This window comes from Mytilus trossulus, chromosome 7 (assembly GCF_036588685.1).
Source record: "Mytilus trossulus isolate FHL-02 chromosome 7, PNRI_Mtr1.1.1.hap1, whole genome shotgun sequence".
NCBI lineage: Eukaryota > Metazoa > Mollusca > Bivalvia > Mytilida > Mytilidae > Mytilus > Mytilus trossulus.
The window spans coordinates 16,453,343-16,469,568 of NC_086379.1; the positions used below are offsets into that span (position 1 = coordinate 16,453,343).

Below are 16,226 nucleotides of genomic sequence, written 5' to 3' on the forward strand. Positions count from 1 at the left end.
TGTTGAATGTTGAAAACGAATAATGAATGTTGAAATCGAATGTTGAATGTTGAAAATGGATATGAGAAAAAAAAAAAAAAATTGAATGTTGAATGTTGAATATTGAAATCGAATGTTGAATGTTGAAATCGAATGTTGAATGTTGAAAATTACGGAAGCCCTGGAGTGCCATGCAAAAAAAAAAATTCAACTTGTGCGCACAAGTTACCAACTTGCGCGCACAAGTTACTATCTTGTGCGCACGAGTTACACAACTTGCGCGCACGAGTTACTATCTTGTGCGCACAAGTTACATAACTTGCGCGCACGAGTTACAAACTTGCGCGCACGAGTTACTAACTTGTGCGCGCAAGTTACTATCTTGTGCGCACAAGTTACACAACTTGTGCGCACGAGTTACACAACTTGTGCGCACGAGTTACCAACTTGTGCGCACAAGATAGTAACTTGCGCGCACAAGTTAGTAACTCGTAGTTAGTATATTGTAATCAATAGTTACACGTGTTTATAGCATGGGCACACTATGCTTTATGGAAGGCGATCCTGCCGGACAAACATTCTATAAATTAAGGTAATTTTTAACATAGGTAGAATTTTACTGACTGTATTAATTCAGAGAAAAGTAATTAGGAACAGTGTGTAAAACGAAGTTACTATTCAATAAGAAACTTATAATTCTTATTCCTTTTTTATGAATTCCAATGTAAACGGGTTATTTGTTCGTAAGAGGGCCCCCCGGGGTACACTTAGTTTGTTTTAATGCACTGACACTCAAGTTATGTTATTTCTGTCGTGTAAATTATTGTGTCGTGAATGGGCTACGGGTATCATATTACACCGTTCCTTATTTGCTGCTTAACTTGATACATATAAACATTTAACATTTTGGTGTATTAGATAGGCGGTATATCTTATTACCATCGACGTCACTGAGAGGATATTGAAACGATGTTCATCGAGTACCAACACTAGTCAATACTATGTTTATGGCCTTAGTCATGTTAGTTATGGCTGTATAAACTAGCCACAATTTAGACGAAACGGCCGTCTGGCATTGATACCAAATTTTATCCTAGGGGCGGATTCAGACATTTTAAAAAGGGGGGTCCACACCCGTAACAAATAGATTATTACTATGACGACACATCAAAGATGAAAACCTTATTTTCGTTTCTTTAGCGATACTTATCGCCAGTCATTAGTCACTGTGATCAATTATACTCATTTAGGATTAACATTCGACCCACGATGCTCGATAGTAATACTAGTTTACAAATCTTTGAATTGAAGTAGTCACATTTTAAACAGCTTACTTTATTACAGGTGTCAGATCAAATAATCATGACCACAAATGATTTAGCTATCATTATTTCAACCTACTTTAGCCTAGGTTTGCAATATGAAGAAATTATTGGTTTGTTGGCTCAAAGACATAATGTTATTTTATCTATGAGAACTTTGAAAAGACGCTTAGCTTCGTATGGATTGTACAGACGAAAGAATTTTTCGGATATTTTCCAAGTTGCTATGTTTATCTTCGAACAACTAAAGTCATCTGGTTGTCTCCATGGATACCGTTGGATGCATTCGAGATGCTTACAGAATGGTTTTATTGTCCAAAAGGAGATGGTAAGAATCCTATTAGGCATATTGGATCCTTCTGGCGTTGCTGCGAGAGTTAAGCGCAAACTAAAAAGAAGGCACTATAGATCCAAGGGTCCCAACTACATATGGCACCTTGACTCATATGATAAGTTAAAACCGTATGGAATTTGTGTCAACGGATGTATAGATGGGTTTTCAAGGTTTATAATTTGGTTACGTGTTGGTAGAAGCAATAATAACCCACGAATTGTAGCGGGATTTTATGTAGAAGCTTTGACTTCTTTAGAAAGGGTACCACATTCAATACGATCAGACATGGGAACCGAAAACAGTTATATTGCTGAAATGCAGTCATTCTTAAGGAGGAATGGTCCCGGAAGCAGAACAGCTTTTCTCTATGGAACAAGTCAACACAATCAACGTATAGAGAGCTGGTGGGGAATACTTAGAAAAGAATGTGTACAATTTTGGATGGAATTCTTTGAACAGATGAAGCAAGACGGCTACTTCACAGGCGACTTCATCGATAAAAGTCTGATACAATATTTTTTCATGGATATTATCAGAGTAAGATAGAATATGATATATAAATATCATCTTAAATCAAAACGAAACAACGAAGAACTATTCCAAACGCTTAATTTGATAAACGTTTAACATGTTATATGTTTCAGTATAAAAACGTACTTGAAAGAGACATTTTATATAAAAAAAAGTCGTAAAGACATAAAGACTTAAACTGGCAATGTTTTCTTCCAAAAATTTGCAACCACTGGCCCTTGTAATTATCTTTTGACCCTTTTATCTCTGAAACAAACAAAAAAAAGCTATGTTAGAACGGTTAAATGAAATTTAAACAGGAATTTCATAAGGATTCTTATCGCAAAAAATAATCCCATCTAAATCTGACTTTAACTATAAGTTCTCAAATTATAAACAGCATTGTTCTAATTTACCCCAATCCCCTTTTTATCTCGCAAAAAAAGATATAGCGCGAGCTTAAATCTACTTGCTTAAAAGTTATTGTGAAATGAATAGAAAAAAAGGCAAACGTAAATTTCATGAAAAAAAGGTTCCATGCCAGAAAAAAACACCTATCTATAAGACAGTCTTTGGCGTCTGACTGTGGGTAACTTGTGTGCAAACAAGTTAAGGAACTCAATGATTGTAATCTTAGATGACATTGGAATTTTTCAAGAAGCGCATGACGCGTCATAACAACATACACATCTACTTATTAGAAAATAATCCCACTAATTTCATTAATCCCAAAATCGTCATACAAACAAAATAAATGCATTCTGATATAATTTCAGGTAGGTCCGTGAAGAAGAAATACAGTTACTTCACGGTGCCATGTAGAAAAAAACGCCTCAAAGTACTACCAAAACGACCACACATTTTTTGGCGATCATAAAATCCGCAATTGCTATTTCTGTAATTTATTTCTTTTTCATCAAGTTACATCCAGATGTGTCTCTATTAACTGCACGTGTCTTCATTAAACAAATTAGATTTTAATCGAAGAGAATGCATTTTAACACCACTTTTATCAAGTTATTTCTATTTCAGAAAGAGCTTGAAAATGTCGTTGAAACATGGAATGCACACCGAATTCGCAAATCGAAGCATTGCGACATAAACGGGCGTCCAATGGTCTTATACCAGGCACCTTTCTTGAAAGGCACCGAGGATTATTCACTACCTTTGGACAATGTCGAACTAAATGCTTGTGCCGAGGAGTGTGACTTCGACGATTCAGACTGTGACAATGACATTTTGGACCTGGCTGACATATTAATGGAGGAAAACAGCTGGACAAAAACAAGAGATCCCTATGACAGAGCCACACTTTATTTACAAATGAGGGATATAATAAAACAAAATTTATAATTCAATATTGGTTTTATTAATATTATATTTATTTATAAATTTACTAAAATAAATCTCTCTACATTAAACATATACAACTTGAAAAATGTTTTAGCATGAACAGACAATCGGATTATTTGGCATGCGTCAATGAGGCAACGTTCCATGCAATAGCATAGAACATGAAAAAAAATGGGGTCATCTGGTGACACGGATTAAGATTATATACCACATCACATGACGTACCCGACACCGAAAAGAATGTATTAAAGTTTTACCAAATTCCAAAATCAACAGTATTATAATATGAAATTGACTACAAGCTTTCGATTTTTTTTCTCATTTCCTGAATTAAGTATTGTTTAGACATCTTCGTGATATTTGTCAATTGAAATTACAAGAAGCCGGAATAGTATTTTTTTTATTAAGATAAGACCCGTAATTTTAGGTGTGTATATCTTTCATCAGTGATGCTGTGATATATGATACCTAAAGCACATTGTACTGATGAGCATCATTTGCTCAAAGTATTAAAGAATAGAATTACTAGTAATACTCTTACTATGCGACATGCCGTTTTATGATTACAATCATCACAGTTTTTGCCCCCAAAAAACCGCAACATTCGGTAAACAGCATCTGTTAATGACAATTACTCCAATAAGGGATGAATTTACAATTTAAGTCATTAATTGACTTAATGTAACGACCGTGTCGTCATAGTCGTCCGAATTCATTTGGATTCCCAGGCTATATCTTGATAAAACTGAGAATGGAAATGGGGAATCTGACAAAGAGACAATAACCTGGCCAAAGAGCAGAAAACAAAATAACAATTATACATAAATGACTACTAGCAGTTACTGACATGCCAGCTCTAGACCTCAATTAAAATGATTGAAAGATTATGTTTTCACCAAATGAATATCAAGCTCAATTCTTCCCTTTTTTTTGTTTAGTATCATACCATCATAAAATATTTAAGAAGAACACAACCCGTAGCAGGTCAAAAGCTGGCTTAAGAACATAACTGTTTATTTCCAATGCAAAGACCCTATAAGTGAAAGAATAGCAAAGCCAAAATATACCATCCATAATTACCCGACAACAGTATCGTAACTGTACTATAGAAAAATAGAAAAAGTCTTGTTTACAGGTTTTGATAGCTTTTAAGGTTAATGCCGACATTTTTGTGCTTTGTAAAGAATATTACTATAAAAGGTTGAATGTGAAAATCCCCATGACCTATAGTAATTTCATACAGAAGTTTCATGGAAAAGTGTAACGGTAATATTTGCGGGGCAGCGGACGGAGAAGGCGAATGTAATGTAGTCAAACTTGAGTATATATAAGTGTATGGATTTGTATTAATTTGTACCATCAGTTCGGCAATACTAACCAGATGGGACTGTATTCGGGGGTTATGGTCCAAACAGTTTAGGTAATAGGGGTCAACAAAAAGGAATTTCTGGTATCCGGGCAATAACTTTTGTATTAGTCTATGCATTTTTATGATATTATACAAGGTTCCATATTAAAAAGAAACCGAAGGTTGTGATTGATTTTGAGGATTAATCATTAATTGCCAGACCATTAAACGTAATTTTGTAGTTTTTTCCTCAATATGTGGCTATATTACATTCACCTTCTCCTTCCGTTAAACTTCTGCCTGGAATTATTGTATATTTGGTCATCAGCTCTAGCTCGACGTTAAAGATAAATTGTTGACACTGATATATGTTTCGAAAAAAAAACACCAATCTGATGAACAGGATTATTGCTTATTAATTCAAAGTCACTAGACTATAATCTCGAGCCTCAAACTGTTAAAAAAATTGAGATGTACAAACCGTGATGTTGTAACTTGATAGCAAATCTTAGTAGTTTCTATCAAACTAACTAACAGCAAAACATTCGAGTGTGTAAGTTATATACTTGTATTTGGTTAGCTTGATTGCTAGCTGAACCGTTAAGTCATCATTAAGTTAAGTTTACTTAAACGACTAGTCCGACAAAAAACCAATTTATCCGTCTGTAGGACTAGACTACTCAGAAAGAAGGATGATATATCTAACATAATGACTTCACGGTTCAGCTAGCCAAACATATTACCTTTACCTTTACTGTTAGCAGAAAAAGTAACTTGCAAAATGTAGTTCATTCAAAGTCGCTGGATCATGCCCTAGGAGCAGGGGCTCAACATAGTCTTCAAACTAGAAGTAATGCAACTTTTATTACACAGCAATGCCACATTACTAGAAGTACCTATTAAACTTGCAGATATCTCAGAAACGGTAACAACGGACGACGACACATACTGAAGTGATAGCAAAGCTCTCTGGACCTTTTAGGCCAGGTGCCCTTTCCAAAGGGGTAATCTTTTTAACCCTTTCTGTGTTGTGCTGTAAATACATAATTCTTAGAACAGTGAAGCCTGTTTAAAAAAAACCTCTTCGGGACTTAATATGTGGTTCGGTTTTGGTTGATGTCAGGTTCTTAACGCATACAATTTGATACGATAGAGCTTAAGAGCATGTTTGGTTAATACAGGTTTTCGGTTATACAGGATTCGGTTTAACCAGGTTTCACTGTACCAGTTGATGTCGTTTCTAAAAATGAAGCAATGCGTCTTTGTTGTCTGATAAATTGAAAGGCTCGATACCGAAGATTTTCTTGTAACAGATATTGTAAAGAAGTACGCGAAAACCAAAGTGTCAAAAGTAAACCGGGGACAAAAACACAACTGGTAACAATAAAGCAAGACACCAAACAAAGGACAGCACTACGCAAATAAGCTTAAAATAAAAAGAAGAAATAGGTCGAATTTAGGTTGCCTCTTACCAGTGTTAATTGTAAAAAGTCAAGTATTGGAAAGAAGGAGGAGGAAATATATGACAGAAGTAGGTCCCCCTTCGTACCCCTAAACGAGAGACATATATTTATTCTACCATACATGTAGACAATGACAATCTCTGTCTAAACCAACATAAAGAAGCTTTGTCTAAACCAACATAAAAAAGCGATAGGGTTTGTATAACTTCCAATCTTCTGATAGTAACCAGTTAATTGTGCATCACAACTTTGCAACTTCATCAAGTTGATACAGGTATATCATTATACGTTTTAAGCTAGGAAGCTTTACGCTAGGAATTCCTCTTAATTAAGGAGAGATTTATTTTTATCTCATTTGGAAGCTCTTAAATACACTAAATGAACACCAACTTTAGTCTTTCTCGTTTGAATTGTTTTACATTGTCTTATCGGGGCCTTTTATAGCTGACTATGCGGTATGGGCTTTGCTCATTGTTGAAGGCCGTATGGTGACCTGAAGTTGTTAATGTTTGTGTCATTTTGGTCTTTTGTGGATAGTTGTCTCATTGGCAATCATACCCCATCTTCTTTTTTATATTCTATGTTTTTCAATAAAGTATCAAAGTCATGTCCACTATCGAATAACATCTTTTAAAACATTTAATCTAAGCAAAATTTCAATCGAAGACCTGAATTAAATAGCTCCTATCAATTTTTACGATACATGGTGTATTCTGATGAACATTTTATTTCAGTAATGGTCGCCAATCAGGTCTGAAAAGGCATAAGAAGGAAATCATTTTATCGATGAAAATTTATCTATTTTTTGCCTGCTAACAATACAATATTGTGATATAACTATGTATATTATACTTTTCTTCTATTATAAACTGAGGATAATTATTTACAAGTTTGATCCAAATCAATCTTAAAGCGTAAGAAAAGATCTTCAAAAATGTTTAGGATTACGCATGAATCAAAATAATGGGAAACAAAGACCGAAGAAAGTGAGGACAAAATCGTTAATGGCAAGAGGAATTAACAATTAAATGAAATAGATTCACTGAAACTTGTAATTGAAATAAAACAACACAATAGTTAATGACAAGGTAAATAAAAAGTAATACCTACTGCTATTTGACTGAAATCATTTTAACATAACAATATTGACAATAATACAATAAAATCAAGTGGCTTGCCTTTATGGCAAAACTTTAATGCAGCTTGTGTTTCTCTCAAAACTGTTGAGCAGTAAGGTTTGGACATAAACAAACACAGAACAAATTGTTCACATAAATCTGAAATGCTTTTCTGTTCAACACTGTGAACACTTAAAAAAAAAACTTGAAAAAAACTCCCTCTACCGAACTCACGACATAAAATCATTACACAAAATCATTACACGAACCTCCTTTAAACACGAATTATTAAATAAAGAATACTTGAATCATTTAGAACTGTACTCATACATTGAGTTTATGTCCATTTTCATCGGAACATCCTGGAATGCCAGCACTATTACACTATATGAACTCTAAACTATGTCCATTACCCAAACCTTACTGTTCAACAGATAATTGAACTCAGACCTAAAAGAAGGATATGTGTCATAAGTTGATGGAATTTGTAATACTCGCCCACATGTATGAGCTATTGGTGACCGTGTGAACCCTTTAGATTCAAAAAACTCAACCGTTATTTTCATTCCCAGCAGGACATCTGAACCTGTGCAGAACCTCAAGAAAGCCTTTTGTTTTTCTCCATCTAGATCTTTGATATATCTTTTTAAAAAGCCTGCACATAGCCTTTCCGCTTCTTTCATGTTTTCCGGTACACTCAAGGATTTCAAAATTTCCTTAGATGTTGGTTTCATTTCTTGATAAATTTGTTGTAGTTTGCCTGGAGTGACTTGCAACTGTCGTAATTCTGAACGGAAACATTCGATCACGTATCGTGGTTGTTGAATCAACTCTTTATGTGCCAACTCTCCAATAATTGGCAGGACATTTTCAGAATTCACCAATTTTCTACAAGAATGACTATCAAGGAATTCAATGAAGTCATCTTGATCCACATCATTGAAATTGGAAATAGCTTTTTTAACAATCTGACTTTCCATTTCAGGTAAGTAATCTGAAAACAATTCAATCAGACTTGATTCAATGCTTCCATGAATGCACTCTTCGAATATAGCAGGCATAATTGAAATGGGCCAGTAACCACTGACTTCAAACCCCTTTCTTATTATTCTACTAACAGCTTTCCATTCCTCCTTTTGGAAATCATGCCTAAGTACAGGTACCTTGAAAATACGACCCTCTGTGCATTGTTCATAGAATTCATCCCAAAACTGGGTTATACAATCTCTGAAAACACCATCTCCTTCTCCGGCTTCTTCCTTACCATTGTCTAATACCATGATGGCATCAATGTCTACAGTCATGATGTTTGGATCTTTAAAATGAATTATCATATCCATTAAAGCTGAAGCCCTATGTATACGAATAATTTTTCTCTCCACTGTACCAGCATTTCCAAATTCTAATGGTCTGTCCAAAGTATCACCACTTCCACTCTCTAATGGTAATGTCGAGTCTAAGCTTACATTGCTTGCCCGTACATTAGGACCAAATGCAATATCACCGTCGAACGAAAAATCAGCAATATCAAAGTTTGTTTGGATATCCGGAAGTTCTGCATTATAAAAATCATTAGTGACAAAAATGTCATTTGATTTTTCAGGTTTGCTTAAACAGGTTGGAGGCAAGTCAATAATTTCCATTACTTCAATAACTCCACTCTGAGCAGTTGCATTCCTATTCTTTGGAATTGATAAAGGTGGCAACTCGTCACTCTCAATTGTACTAGTAGTGCCTTCTGTGCAGAAGTTGAACCTCAATTGTCTCATCTTTAAACGATTATAACAGGACTCCACGGTAGACTGTAAGTCGATGTTTTGAAAATATGTGTCAGTTAATTTTATCTTATATTCCGTGATTTTACCTCTCACTGCGTTGTGTCCATTTGGAAAATACAGCTGTTTGGCAAGGTCTAATACTTGTCCCATCGTATCAAATTTTTCCATGTCAAACGACTTAGGGCCACCGCCCTTGTTTCCTCGTATCTGATGATATGCATCACCGTCATTATGGAAACAGCTTAGATCCACAAGACGTTTCTTTTTTTCTGCGTTCTTGTTGCCTTTCAGTTTCTTACTCAAAGAACTACGTACCTCTTTTTCATCCTCATCCTCATCTCCACTACTATAAGAGGCCCCTCCCTTTATTGCATTCACTTTTGCCCGAAGTTTTTTCATTAACGACGTCTTTGTCTTCTTTTTCTTTTCACAAGACGTGTCTTTTCTGTCCCTGCTAAACGCTATTATTGCTTTGCGATCCCCATACAGCGGCACAAACTTTGTCAATTCCTCTTCTGACATGTGAATGATAGTTTGGGAATCTATCTGAAATGGACAAAGAGCATAAAAATATTGGTATGCAAAATTGATGGTTTATAATCAAGTTTAAAACATGGCAGTGTCTGCGCGTATCCGCATGCGGGTACGGTCGGTTTTTTCGAATAGTCAAAAAGTCGATCGTAGGCTACGCGTACCAACATCCGTTTTTATAATAAAATGCTATCGGATCGGGAATGAAACGTGAAATATAAACGGAAATTATCGATGATATGTGGATTTCGATTATCGATTTCGTGTAGAACGAGTGAAGAGTATGAAAAATATAATTCAAATTGTATTTATCAGGTAATAATACATTGCAAATTAAATGCACACTGATGGTAAATGAAACTGTACAGTCCCTGTAAATGAAAAGAATTTAAAGAATTATATATATCTGAATTTTAAAAATACCCATATGAGATTTTAGTAAAATGTAAAACAGAAACTGAAATTTTGAAATATCTTATACTACTAAAATTAAAGCTTGGATGTCTATATAAGAATTAAAGAAGCAAGTAATAGTGTCAAAATAAACAAATTTTAAAAGATTCATGTAACTAATTAAGATTTGGAACAAATTTTACCATCATATCCAATAGGATTGTTTTGGCACATTTTTCCGAACCCTGCACATTTCAAGTGTTGCCAGTCCTAACAACAATCACAGGACAAAGAGTCCTTATCGTGAACTGAGGTTTTCTGACATTTGATACACATTACAATTTAAATCTGTTAAACTTTAAATCCTTTTTATTTATTTATTTTCCCGTTCTTCTCTTCTCTGCAACTGCAATTGACTCCCGAGGTTTTTTTTTTTATATATAATTGTATAAAATTAATCGACTGATAGTTTTTGTTCAAAACTAACTACGAAATGTCTTCCCCACATGTATATCACACTCTTCCATTTAAAGAATTTTTATTAACTGAGAAAAAACTGTTCACGTACCTATATATATATCCGATGGATACATCTGTTGTAGGGTTGTCACTGACTCAGACGTACTTATGAATATAATTATTTTCTGTGATTGTATCTTACATTAATTTGTAGGATCCTCTACTATAGATAATTTAGCTGATCTGTAACAATAACATCTTCATGCCTTATATATCATGTACTGTAGTACGCCGCTAGATTAAAACTGACGTGGAAAGGTAACACATGCCCACCGAAAGCTCTTTTTTTTTGAGAGCCCAGGTGGTCGTGTGGTCTAGCGGGACGGCTGCAGTGCAGGCGATTTGGTGTCACGATATCACAGTAGCATGGGTTCGAATCCCGATATATATATATGATTAGTTGTAATCTATTCTCTAATTACGACAAATTCCGTATAAATTTAATCATATTTCACGTTTTATTTCCGATCCGATAGCATTTTTATTATATAACCGGATGTGGGTACGCGTAGCCTACGAATAAACTGGTCCGCCGTTCCATCTATAGCTTTGCACCGAAGGAACAGGTTAGTGTGCCATTGTCACATTGGCATTAATTGGACGAGTTTTAAAAATTCATCGATTCGCTAATAAAATTGACCAATTATAATGATAGGAAATTGACCTCCGTGAAATGTTATTACTGTGATGCCGCAAAATAAATAAGTATCTGGTATCCCCATGGTGGTGGTGCAGATAAATGACCAACAAGCATGTTAACATGTTCTTGAAAAACTGAACCGGTATCTTTTATTCCCTTAACATCTCAGTAGGGTTATAAATGTGATAATTTCTTGTTTCTTGCCTGGGATCCGGCCCAATCTAGCTGCGCGTCGTATACTGACAAGATTAGCCAGGACCCCAGACTATATAACACATAATAAACATAGCACATGATGCACTAGTCTCGTCGAATTATCAAATCCCGTGGTCAGAATTGTGACCACGGGATTTAGGCCATACCTGTTGTCAGTGTAGCGATAAGTGAACACAACAGGGGTCCAGTTTAGCCTACGAACGGCAATCTGACTATTAGTACCTGCATGCTGGTACGCACAGACACTGCATTAAAACATACAGTTCTCGTGCAAATTTCTTAAATAAGTATTACATTAACCGTTACGTTTGTAATTTGTAAAGATCCATGACAATGAGGCCAAGTGTACACCCTACAACTATTCCATACACCAAATATAGCCCACCTATTACTTTAATTGGTAACTGAAAAACAAACCGAAACCAATAATTTAACATTGACCAATGAACCATGAAAATGAGGCCAAGGTTGATATCTGCCAGACAGATATGTTCATAGTTGAACTTCTCCTTAAAGTACTGAAAAAACAAACCATAACACATAACTTAACATTGAACAATGAACCATAAAAATGAGGAAGATATGATACCTTCCAGACAAACAGGTACATCATTCAATAATCCCATATATCAAAAGTATAGCTCACCTATTGCTAGCTTAAAGATTAAGTAAATGATAAACAGACCAAAACACAAAAAAACTTAGCATTTAACTATGAACAATGAAATTAAATCAAAGACCGTGAATGGACATATAGCAGACGGTAATTCGATCTCACCATCCTACAATGTGAGGCACCATGGGGAAAAAAAAGATTTATAAAAATAGTTTACACCATCACTGTTTAGTAGTCCTGGTGTCTCGAATAATAGACTTTCAACACAAGCGAGACAAAAATCGTCTTGTGTTAGAAATTGACATAGACAATCAAAGGTATCCCAAATATGTTTGTCGTTGATGGACTTTTAAAACTGAACTAAAAAAGAGATATGTCGATGTATAACAAAAGCGAAATGTCTCTAAAATTAAGATTAAACAAACATAAAATCAGGATGTTATGCCCTCTATTGATGCAAATGTTGTATGATTTCCAATGAGACAACTCTCCATCAGGCATAAAATGTAAGGACTAAATAAAAAATCATTTTGATGAATAAGTTTACCTTTTCCTCTATCAATGTTCTTATAATATCATCTTTAATATTGCGACTTCTCATGAAGTCATAAAGGTCAGGTTCAGACATCTGAAATAACATAAAAAAATAAATTTATAATTGAAGTATTGTTGTTCACCTGTCAGCAATGAAGCTCCCTACTTCGGAAAGGAAACTCAAAGAAGTCTGTTTTACCCAATTTTATAGAAGTGAAAGCTAACGATAATCAATTAGTAATTTACTAACCAGTTTCCATAGAACTGTTTTTTTTTAAATCTAAATCTTGATCCAAATTACTCACCGTTCTTTTAATTTCAATAATAACAAATGGTTCGAAAAATTTAACAAAATCACGGACCTAAAACAGCTGCCCCTCATCTTAAATGGTGGGGAATCTTATTGATATCGAATTTCTACGCAAGTACATTCTTTGTTCATAAATATTTTAAAATAAATATTTCGGATACCAATTTTGAAACATAAGAAATGCATATTAAATCGAAATCAACCTGCACATTTGCAGAGAATATTAAAGAACCATTTTAAAACAGTAATCCATTTTGCAAGAGGGTCTACCTTATATATGGCCCGAGAACAGAAGTTATTCCGTGGTGCATTTCTTTTAGACAATTAGAAAATTTAGACAAATTATATCAAAATTATCCAAAACCTCATCAGATCTAACTCACAATATGGACAATTGTATGTTGAAGGGGTGAAGAAATGAATTGTGAAAGGGTATGAAATAAATTGGTAAGTAACACTGTCCACACCAAGGAAAATATTTTCGAGGATAACGAAAATTAAGGGACGACAACCGTGTTCAAGCTCGTCGTCGCTTATTGTTTCGTTATCGATTCTAGACACTAACTAGTTCGAACGAAACACCTTTTAAACTGCCGCATGTTTTTAACGGGGTTGCGTGCCGTGCAATATCGTAACAGCTACATAGGGCTACGTAGATTTTTGACTGATGAACGTGTATCTAGCCTAGCTGCTACCTAGATCTATTAAGCAGCTAGGCTAGGTACATAATCAATAGTCAAATATTATAATATTGATAATGAGGCGTAAACAAAACAAACAGACACAAAAGTAAAAATGCTACAAATAGGGGTAAATAGTCGAAATCGGTAGGTCACATTCGTGATAAAGGGGTTTCGGACTTGTGGGGTGTCGGGCCAATAAGGTGTCTAACTATTGGGGTGTCGGACTACTGGGGTATCAGAATAACGGGGTATTCCCCAAGATATAATTATATAGACAATAGATAATTGACCAATGTGGACCTTATGTTCGCAATTCCATTATTTTTCTTTATATAGAAAACAAGAATGTGTCCCCAGTACACGGATGTCCCATCCGCACTATCATTTTCTTTGTTCAGTGGACCCTGAAAATGGGGGGAAATCTCTAATTTGGCATTGAAATTAAAATTATTAAGATCGTATCATAGGGAACATGTTTACTAAGTTTCAAGTTGATTGGACTTCAACTTCATCAAAAACTACCTCGACCAAAAACTTTAACCTGAAGCGGGACAGACGGACGAACGGACAGACAGATGAACGAACAGACGGGCGCAGAGACAAGAAAACATAATGTCCATAAATGGGACATAAAAAAATTTATACTTGGGATCTATAATTGTTTTAAGTTAAGAGTTAGAGTCAAGTTGGTTAAAATTGGGATAATCGGTTTTAAATTAAATGCATTTATAAAATAAGTATATAAGGTATATAAAGGTAAAGTTTTGCACTGTTATTATTTGTCGATATTTATGAATTATGATTTTATCATACTTTTCTTGAACAATATACTTATAAAGTATTCTAGGTTAATTTATATATATTGACCCGGACTACTAAAATCTTCTATTTATTTAGCCATTCAAATATCAGCTTGTTTGCTACTGAAACTGGAAATAACGCAACATCAAAATGTGTAAAACACCGTCAAATAATTCTAAAATGTACGTACATTACCTTTTCCTTCTCAGTTGGCTCTATTTTGAGTTATAACATTTGAACAATAATATCTCTTTTATATACATGTATACCCGGCTGAGGCTCGTGCAACACCTGGTGCTGAATACATTTTAGAAAACTTCAAAGACATGAACTTTTTTCTCACGCTTCAAATTTACCCATATAAGGATAGCCGATAGGATCAAAGACAAAGTCCGTAAAAAGTATTCTTGAATATCAAATGTTATATTGTACGTTACACGTACTGCACATCCACACAGTTTTGTAGAAAAGTGTAAATGCATTTGCAATCATCAATTTAGAGACCATCAAATAAGAGATAATAGGGATATTTCCTTAAATATACAGCCTACTGTTTTAACGTAGTTGTAACAATGAAAACTATCAAGGACACCACACAATTGAATGATTGCATAAAACTAAAGGGTTGGATTCTTAAAGTGCTATTGGGTTAAAATTTTAATCTATAGTTTTGATTTCGGTTGTATTTCGTTTCTTCATTTTCCCTTTCTTTTTGTTTCGTTGCGTTTTGTTTGTTTTGGTTTCGATTTCCACTCTTATTTTATATGTACCCGTTTTAACAGTTTAAACATAGATTAAATATGATTTTTGAGGTTAGAGTAAGAGGTAAACTCTCATAACCTGAAATGATTTTAGAAGTATTATACATACCAAATACGTTTCGGACATTCAGTTTATGCTCACTTTTCCCGGGTCATTATTTCTCTAATGCATTAGTTTTTTTTTTGTCAATGTGAAATCGACAAGAATGCGATTGGACCAAATACTTGGAAAATGTTATTTTGTCAGCTTAAGCCCATAATTGTTGAATTTGTAATAAGGTTGTAACTTGAATAATAACAACGCACCCTTATGATCATTGTGCTCAGAGGTAATGGAGTGGTCGTAGTGATCGTAATATAACGACTGGATTATTCGGGTTAATAAGGTTGTGGTTTATGATTTGACCGTTCTTAAAACATTTTTATCTCCAATAACGAAAAAAGCATGAATTAGTATGGTTGTTGAAAAGTATAAGTCTCAGACCGCGGCTCCTAACGGTGGCTACATAGATTGTGTTCACAAATGCAGACATTTAACATCCATGCATTATGTCACATTGATTAAATATCATTAAACTAACCTTTCTTCATAAACTTCATCCAAGCAAGAAATCCGCAATGTACAAATCACGCGCATGTCAATAAGGGCTCAAATAATCGTGCGCACATATTAAATAACTCGTGTGCACAAGATAGTAACTCGTGCGCACAAGTTGTGTAACTCGTGCGCACAAGTTGTGTAACTTGTGCGCACAAGATAGTAACTTGTGCGCGCAAGTTGTGTAACTTGTGCGCACAAGATAGTAACTCGTGCGCACAAGTTGTGTAACTCGTGCGCACAAGTTGTGTAACTTGTGCGCACAAGATAGTAACTTGTGCGCGCAAGTTTGTAACTTGTGCGCGCAAGTTGGTAACTTGTGCGCACAAGTTGAATTTTTTTTTTTGCATGGCACTCCAGGGCTTCCGTAGAATATGGATACGAGAAAAAAAAAAAAAAAAAAAAAAAATTGAATGTTG

General features: G+C 34.8%; 2 protein-coding genes across 4 annotated transcripts; one reads left to right on the forward strand and one right to left on the reverse strand.

The window, feature by feature from the left end:
* The first annotated feature begins 406 nt into the window (after window positions 1-406).
* LOC134724709 (uncharacterized) lies at window positions 407-3,850 on the forward strand. Of its 3 annotated transcripts, XM_063587889.1 has the most exons (3): window positions 407-571; window positions 1,324-2,172; window positions 3,178-3,850. In XM_063587889.1, the coding sequence occupies exons 2-3, from the start codon at window positions 1,342-1,344 to the stop codon at window positions 3,496-3,498; spliced, it is 1,152 nt and encodes a 383-aa protein (XP_063443959.1). In that variant the 5' UTR covers window positions 407-571; window positions 1,324-1,341; the 3' UTR covers window positions 3,499-3,850. The 3 variants fall into 3 exon arrangements, with proteins under 3 accessions (XP_063443959.1, XP_063443958.1, XP_063443960.1); XM_063587888.1 differs by having other exon boundaries at window positions 407-2,172; XM_063587890.1 differs by having other exon boundaries at window positions 407-1,629.
* A 3,972-nt stretch (window positions 3,851-7,822) lies between these two features.
* LOC134726205 (uncharacterized) lies at window positions 7,823-15,828 on the reverse strand. Its single transcript, XM_063590605.1, has 2 exons — window positions 12,668-15,828; window positions 7,823-9,751 (listed from the first exon to the last, which is right to left on the reverse strand). The coding sequence occupies exons 1-2, from the start codon at window positions 12,758-12,760 to the stop codon at window positions 7,823-7,825; spliced, it is 2,022 nt and encodes a 673-aa protein (XP_063446675.1). The 5' UTR covers window positions 12,761-15,828.
* Between the last annotated feature and the right edge of the window lie 398 nt (window positions 15,829-16,226).

Excerpts from the sequence above, each read along its gene's own strand:
- LOC134724709 (XM_063587888.1), top strand. The coding sequence starts at position 1,342 with ATGACCACAAATGATTTAGCTATCATTATTTCAACCTACTTTAGCCTA. Across the intron at positions 2,173-3,177 it reads TTTTCATGGATATTATCAGA|AAAGAGCTTGAAAATGTCGT; the intron begins GTAAGATAGAAT and ends TTTCTATTTCAG.
- LOC134726205 (XM_063590605.1), bottom strand. The coding sequence starts at position 12,760 with ATGTTATTTCAGATGTCTGAACCTGACCTTTATGACTTCATGAGAAGT. Across the intron at positions 9,752-12,667 it reads GAACATTGATAGAGGAAAAG|ATAGATTCCCAAACTATCAT; the intron begins GTAAACTTATTC and ends TGTCCATTTCAG.